Source organism: Mesitornis unicolor, unplaced genomic scaffold (assembly GCF_000695765.1).
Source record: "Mesitornis unicolor isolate BGI_N332 unplaced genomic scaffold, ASM69576v1 scaffold42606, whole genome shotgun sequence".
NCBI lineage: Eukaryota > Metazoa > Chordata > Aves > Mesitornithiformes > Mesitornithidae > Mesitornis > Mesitornis unicolor.
The window spans coordinates 519-7,961 of NW_010192442.1; the positions used below are offsets into that span (position 1 = coordinate 519).

General features: G+C 40.6%; 1 protein-coding gene across 1 annotated transcript in view; it reads left to right on the plus strand.

Moving 5' to 3' along the window:
* T (T, brachyury homolog (mouse)) overlaps positions 1-6,393 on the plus strand; it is a 6,889-nt gene extending 496 nt beyond the window's left edge. The window contains exons 2-8 of the mRNA XM_010187096.1: positions 2-59; positions 642-776; positions 1,514-1,575; positions 1,664-1,725; positions 2,707-2,883; positions 4,166-4,298; positions 6,126-6,393. Coding sequence (XP_010185398.1) covers positions 2-59; positions 642-776; positions 1,514-1,575; positions 1,664-1,725; positions 2,707-2,883; positions 4,166-4,298; positions 6,126-6,393 — 895 coding nt within the window. The remainder of the gene's footprint in view (position 1; positions 60-641; positions 777-1,513; positions 1,576-1,663; positions 1,726-2,706; positions 2,884-4,165; positions 4,299-6,125) is intronic.
* Positions 6,394-7,443: the final 1,050 nt, after the last annotated feature.

Sequence of the window (7,443 nt, forward strand, 5' to 3'; positions counted from 1 at the left end):
AGGCGCCCGTCTCTTTCAGCAAAGTCAAACTCACCAACAAGCTCAACGGCGGTGGGCAGGTAAGCACCGGGACCGGCACTGAGACCTGTACTGGGCCGCCCTCGCCCCGCTCAGCGAGGCTAGGCTGTTCTGTCCCTGCGAGGTGGTGGAGTCGGGCCGAGCTCTCCCTCGTGCTTGTTTTTATACCACTGTTATCAAGCATGCTGCCGTGGAGTGGGTCATACTTTTTTTTCCCTTCTTGCCCCACCCCTCAGGCATGCGTTCTTTCAGGCCAAGGATGGGTGCCTTGATATTTTTACTTTATTTTTAAACATGTCTCTATGGTCTGAATGTCTGATGATGCAAGTGGTGCAGTCCCTGCTTCCTTCTGGCCACCTAATGCCACGAGTTTGTGACTGTGCAAGCCACCCTGTCAAGTACCAGGAGTGAGGATAAGGAGGCAAAAAGTTGGGGTATCTGACTGCAGAGTTCCTTTCTTTCCCTTACAGCTTCAGCTTTAGTGTTTATCAGTACCTGTTGCCGCTTTCTCCTCTGCTGGAAAGACAGATCAGTAGTTACTCTAAAAGCTGAGTGCTTTCTGTGCTTGCCAACATCTGCCTTCTGCCTGTCACTGCTCACTTGCTCTCTCTGTTTGCTTGCAGATCATGTTGAACTCTCTACACAAGTATGAGCCAAGGATTCACATTGTGCGAGTGGGTGGCCCACAGCGGATGATCACCAGCCATTCCTTCCCGGAGACCCAGTTCATAGCTGTGACGGCCTACCAGAACGAGGAGGTATGCACAGCGGGGAAGGAAGGATGCAAGAACCAGGAGGTTTCAAGTGACAAAGTGCATGTTACAGAACAAAATAGTGGACCTTATTTCACGTTTTTCAGATCTTTCCATGCTTTGTTTGAATCTAAATATAAGAAAATGAAATTAATCTATGTAAAAGGCCTATGCACATATAACAACACAAAGTTCTGATCACTGTTTGTCTCAGTATGTACTTCGAATTTATTGCATGGGGTAATTCTTAAGAAATTTAGTGGGGCAAATAAGTATGGTAAGAAATAGTTGTCATTTTCAGTGAAACAGGGAAATAACTGGACATTCCATTTTAAAAATTGGCCTTTCTCTAATAGCCAAAATGCACATCTATGATGCATCTGTAAATTACCAATCTTTTTGAGACTTTTTTGTTGCCTATTATGCTTTGGCTTGAAACATGAATCTTTTTGTAACTCTTTAGTGTACTAACTTTCTCAGCTATTTCCTTAGCTGGTCAATAAACTGAAGGAATTCAGGCTCTTAGAATTTGATAGAGGGACTAATTCCTAGCCCTCTGCTAATACTTCAGGCCTTAAGGGCTGTTAAGTGGTGTCCATAGGTTGATATCACAGGCCTAATGTTATTTCTTCAAAAATTTGTGATTTCACTAACTTCAGTGGATAGTCCTAGTTCAAATCCTTGTATCTGTATGATAATGAATGGTGGTACTTGCAAATAAAGATATTTGTTGTTGTTTTTAGATCACAGCTTTAAAGATTAAATACAATCCATTTGCAAAGGCATTTCTTGATGCAAAAGAAAGGTGAGAGCTCTTGATTCTAAAGGGTGGATTTTTGATGTAGATTTGTAGAAGCAGATCCTGAATTAATACAACACCATTTCTTTTATAGAAGTGATCACAAAGACATGATGGAGGAAGTGGGAGACAACCAACAGTCTGGGTATTCGCAGTGTACGTTTCCTTTCATTCTGCGTCATGAACTTAACTTTAATTTCTTCCATCTCATCTGTTAAGCTAAGCAGAACGTTGAGATCGGTGTTTGCTGGCTGATTTGTTAGTTTATAGGGAGAATAATACTTCCAGTTCTTATGATCGTGGTTCATGCAGGTTTATGATTGTATAAATGTTATGATCTATGTGTGTGTGGTAAAGACACCTGTATTACATTCAAAATACCTTAACGGAACCTTGCAGTTACCTTCATGTCCAAAAAGACTGCTGCCTTTGTACACAAGGACAAGGATATTCATATGGATATGGAGACAAAGGTTTATTTCAAAATACAGCAGAAAACGATTGAAATGATACTTATGTTTTAAGTCCTTTAAGAAAATTAGAGGCATTTGCTTAAAAAGGGTGTTTTGGTTTTGGTTTTGGTTTTTTTTTTTTCAGATTAATAAAAAGCATTGCTGTTTTAATGATTTCTGTTTTAACAGATTATTGCCAAAAAATGCCTGCAGCCTATAGAGGGGGGAAGTTGAGTTGCAATAGGAATTATTTTGTTTCAGTGAAAATATTAAAATTTTAAGGGGTCTTCTTAGTGATCTAAAAATCCTCTGAGCTTGGCTATACATTGAACCCCCCAAACAGCAATTTAAAGCTGAAGATTACACTAACCATTACTGAACAAGGCCTGCCTACATAAGGGAGGATTTATCCATTTCAATATTTTCTTACTGTGGTTCTAATTAAACAGTAATTTAAAAATGTCTGCTTGATACAGGGCTTTCTAAAGCTGTTTTCTAATTTTCCTTCATAAGATCGTTTTAGAAAGTTGTAAAGATCTAGATTTTTTTGGCCATGTTGAAACCTCTTTTCCTTTTCTGAGTGTGCATTTCCTTGCTGATCAGTTATTTATCTCCTTGCTCTGTGATTCTCTCCCTGCCTGACTGCATCATGTAACCATCTGACAGCCCTCTTCCTTCCCCACAGTAGGCAGTTGGCTTATTCCTGGGACTGGGACTCTGTGCCCACCTGCCAATCCTCACCCTCAGTTCGGAGCCCCCCTGTCACTCTCCCCTGCTCACAGCTGTGAAAGGTATTCATCGCTGAGGAACCACCGTCCTGCCCCCTACCCCAACCCCTACACCCATAGAAACAACTCGCCAAGTAAGTCTGACGTTGCAGCTCTGTAAAAAAAAAAAAAATGAAAAAGATGGAAAATGAGCTGAGGGATGTGAGCTCTGAGCAGTGGGCGTCTCGAGTGATGCCACAAAAACTGAGGTGGCTCTCTAGCTCAGTTTGTGCAGAGAGCTTGGGACTAGCTCTGCAGAGATACGGGGATGATGAGTGAACGACCTCAGATTCTCAATGATGGAAAAACTGAGGGTGTGTAGAAGTGTCTCCTGCTAATTGGTTTAATTATATTGTGGGGGCTTTGTCTTGAGCTCCTGAATTCATGTAACCACTGAGCTTCAACTTATATTGACTTTTAAAAGGTTGTTTGAAAGTGAGGATTTTAATCATTAGTTATAGGTAATGCAATGAGATGAAGAAGTATACATCTGGTTCTGTTAATGTCACTTGTTCTTAAGACATAATAATTAAGGGCCCAAATCTGTCTGTTTGACTTGCCTCCTGCTGTAATTAACATCAGTGCATTAATGTTGTTCTCAATGAATGTGTCACAGCTTGGATACACAGAAACAATACAGAGCTCAGTAGACTGCAGAGTTATTTAAAATTTGTGCTCAGAAATAGCCAGGTAGCTTAAGGCTTTATGCCTTGAGCCATAGGTACTTAAGGGAGAGGAGAGAAGGACATTTTTAAACAGTGATTTTTTTTTAAATTTTTTTTTTCCTTCTGGTAAAGGCCCATTAACAGACTTTGCCTTTCAGCCTGTACAGATATCAAAGGTTCCCGTTTAAAAAAGTAATTAATATCTTCAATTGTGAAGTAATACACAGGCTTCCTGATGCAGCCTGGCCAATCTCGTATGTATCTTTGCACCTCATTTTGGAGTGAAAAACTGGCTTTCTGTGGACTTTTGTTGCATCTCGCAAATTTTGTGCAAGTTTTGCAACTCAAAACAAAATAGAAGAACAAAACACCTGTGGTGTCCCTTCTGGTTCCCCAGTCCTCAGCAAAAAACCTATTTTCTTTCCCTTAGTCAACTGCTAGCAAGTTCTTTCTGGCTCTGGATGGCTGTGTAGGGTTCCTCTTGTAGCTTCCTAGTGCCTCTGCCATGCTGGTCAGCCAGGTTTGGTCACGAACTTAATTCACTAGTTTGGTAGCTAACTTCATTTTTCTTTGTGCATATATGTGTAATTTTGTTTGGATTTGTGCAAGGCAGTAATGGGAGAGAGTGGTTTAAAACTGTACATTGCATCTGAATACAAGATTGTTCTTTGGTCTGATTTTAGCCTGTTTAAGCAGTTGATTGCTTTCTCAGCAGCCTATGCCGATAACTCCTCTGCCTGCCTTTCCATGCTGCAGTCCCATGACAACTGGTCTTCTCTAGGAGTTCCCACACACACGACGATGCTGCCTGTGAGTCACAGCACTGGCACAGCTACCAGCTCCAGGTAGGAGTACATCTCTCAATTCGGTGTATTGATACATTCTATGAAGAGAAGGCTGAGAAAGGAGGTAAAGAGTCATCAGCAAATCAGAAATCCTTATGGCTACGTATGAATCATTAGTTATATGGGGAGGTGCTGAGAATGACAATTCACAAGGAAAACAGGTTGAAGAAACAGATAAAAAATATTTAGTTTTTATGTTTTGGGTTTGAAAATGTAGATGTTTGTGACAGCAATATTTGACAGATTAAGGATTACAAATCACTTTGACAAACACCCACTGAATTTGAGGATGCTCTTTTAAGTCGCATCTCTTTTTAAGCAAAATGGTGTTTTAAAGTTTATTTTTGATCTGTTTCATTGTAACCATTCACTGCTTTTCCATCCATCTCCACGAAGCCTTGTTCCCCTACAGACCAAGGGGCAGTGAACTGTAGTGTAGAGAAGGAGCAAGCAGTTGAGGCAGTAATTCTTTACTTGAGTGCTGCAACAGAAGCCAACATAGCATGGGATTATACACTTGGTGAAACACTTTACATATAAATGTATTGTTTCTCCTCCTTGTACTTATTATATTAATTTAACTTTTGGATCCTTTAGCAGAGCTTTAGCTTACAGTCTTGAAAAGCTGAAACTTGAAAATTCAAAGAAATGCAAAGAAGGTGGTAAAATTGCTATTAACCACGGAGGGCTGAGGTTTGGGCATCTCTCTCAGCCTTTCAGGCCTATCACTCTCTTTGTGGAGAGCATTTTTATTTGAACTATGCACATGAACACCTAGCTGTTAATCAGAGTATGTGCTTCTCCCTAGTATATGATAACTGTATTACTGAAGTTTTAGATCTGAACTTGTGTTAATCAAGTAAACAGGTAGTCCTAGCACTTCTTTGTATGTTTGACTGCCAGGATACGTATTTGGAAAGTTGCAAAGTCCACTGGGTTTCAGTTGCTGCACTGAGTTTCCCAGTAGATAAAACGAGTAGAATTGGAACTGTTGGGACCTTAAAGAAAGCATTTCTGCCACCTCTTTTGTCTAAGTCCCTATATGTAAAGTGAGAATACTATTCATATTTTGTTTAACTGCTTGAGATCAATAGGTAGAAAGTGCTGTGTAGTATTACACAGTAGAACTGAACTTTTTCTTGTAGCGTTTCTCTTAAATCACCTTCTTTGTCAATTCATATGTATGTTTATACATGTATCTGTGTATACATACCCAGAGGAGAGTGTAGAGGCTGCAGTGTCCCGATAGGGCTTTGTTTTCCTTTTAAGCACCTCTCATTTGTGCAATCTGCAGCCATTGATCTAGCTCTTCCCCATTTAACATAAGATGATGAACCAGGTCCTAGGAGGGTGGTCTGGAGGCTTCTGTCCCTCTCTGACCACGGAGTCACTCAATGAGGATTAAGGGCTCTGACAGACTCATGGCAGTGGATTCAAACCTGTCTGGGTCCTTGTTGCTGTGTCCAACTATCTCAGTGGCTCTCCCCTGAGGAAAGGATATGGCATGGCTCAGGAAACAGCTTTCAAACCTCTGCATTTTTCAGGCCAGCCTCTTCATTCCTCAGCTTGGCTTAAAGTTTGCTAGCATAGTTTCCAGTGCTGGAACCTGCTGTTGGAAAACAGAGTTTAGAGTTACTGGTAGGGTGCCATGAACATGACTCCTGCCTGGAGGTCTTTCCTACCCTGCAATGACTAGGAGCTTTCTAAAGAAATTCACTGCCTCCAGCAAACGAACCCAGCTTGGGAGCTGCGCTGTGACCTGAGCAACAGCCAGCAGGCACTAGAGTCGCCAATAATCTGTTTTATTTATCACTTACCCTCTTCCAGCCAGTATCCCAACTTATGGTCCGTGAGTAACAGCACCATCACGCCGGTGTCTCAATCAAGCGGCATGTCCAATGGCCTGAGCTCCCAGTTTCTCCGCAGCTCTCCAGCGCACTACACCACCCTCCCACACCCAATCCCGGCCACCTCCTCAGCATCCCCCCTGTATGACGGTGGGGCACCCACGGACCTGCCCGACAGCCAGTACGATGCCTCTGCACATGCCAGGCTCACATCCACATGGACGCCTGTTACCCCTCCTTCCATGTAAACCCTTCCTGTAAGACAGACTTTTTAGCTACTGAATTACTTTAAATGCTCAATCCTCAAGGAAGAGAAAAAGGAGACATGGAGTAAGTTACAGACAAATCATCTGCACTGTGTTGCATAAAGTGTCTACATTGTACCTCTTATAGTGAACAGTGCATCACTGACTTCATGTAGAGTTTACAGATCTGGTAAGCGTGCAATTCCGAGAGCAGATTCACTGCTTTTATTATTTTTTTATTATTATTTTTAAGTTTGATAGACCTAAGTTTTAAAACTTTTACTTAGATTCCAAATTTCTCAGTGTCCTGATATATTTGGGCCTGAAGTTTGGTATTGTTCTTATCTGGACAACTTTCTTGAGTAAGTTACTCCTTATTGTTTTTCAGTTATTTTTTATATTGCAAACTTAGCTATAGTCTTGAGACGACTTTTACTAACTGTTTAGTTAGAAGCATTCTGAAATATGCACAAATGTAGCTGAGGAGTGAAGTTTTTGAAAAAATCATGTGCACTAACACGTATTTGCCTTACAAATACGTTGTGTCCTTAACTGTATGCTTATTTCCTTGCTGCTGAATTAATGTTGAGACAATCTGCAAGAACTATATTCTTCCTATTAAAAACAGTATTAATGTTTGGTCTAAATCGTTTTACCCAAAAGACTCCTTTTAGAGGTAAGTTTTGCTGTTTGATCATATAGATTTCAAATACCTGTCAGCTTAGCTAAATATCTCATTTCAAACAGCCAGTGTCTAACAGGGAGTCCATCCAAAACCTTTGAGCCATTGAAAAAACACTTTTTTTTTTTTTTTTTAATGGTCTCTGGCTCAGGCCTTGAGAGAGGGAATTTAATATCTGGAGAATCATTCTAATTTATTTTATTTCAATATTGTACTCTGTTGATCTGTATTTATTACTTGCTAAATTACAACTTTGTTTTCTACATGTTAAGTTATGTAAATAATCCCTCTACCTATGGTGTACTCTTTTAAGACAATCATATGTGGGATATGTCACCCAATGGCACATTGAACAGCATGGATATAAGAAG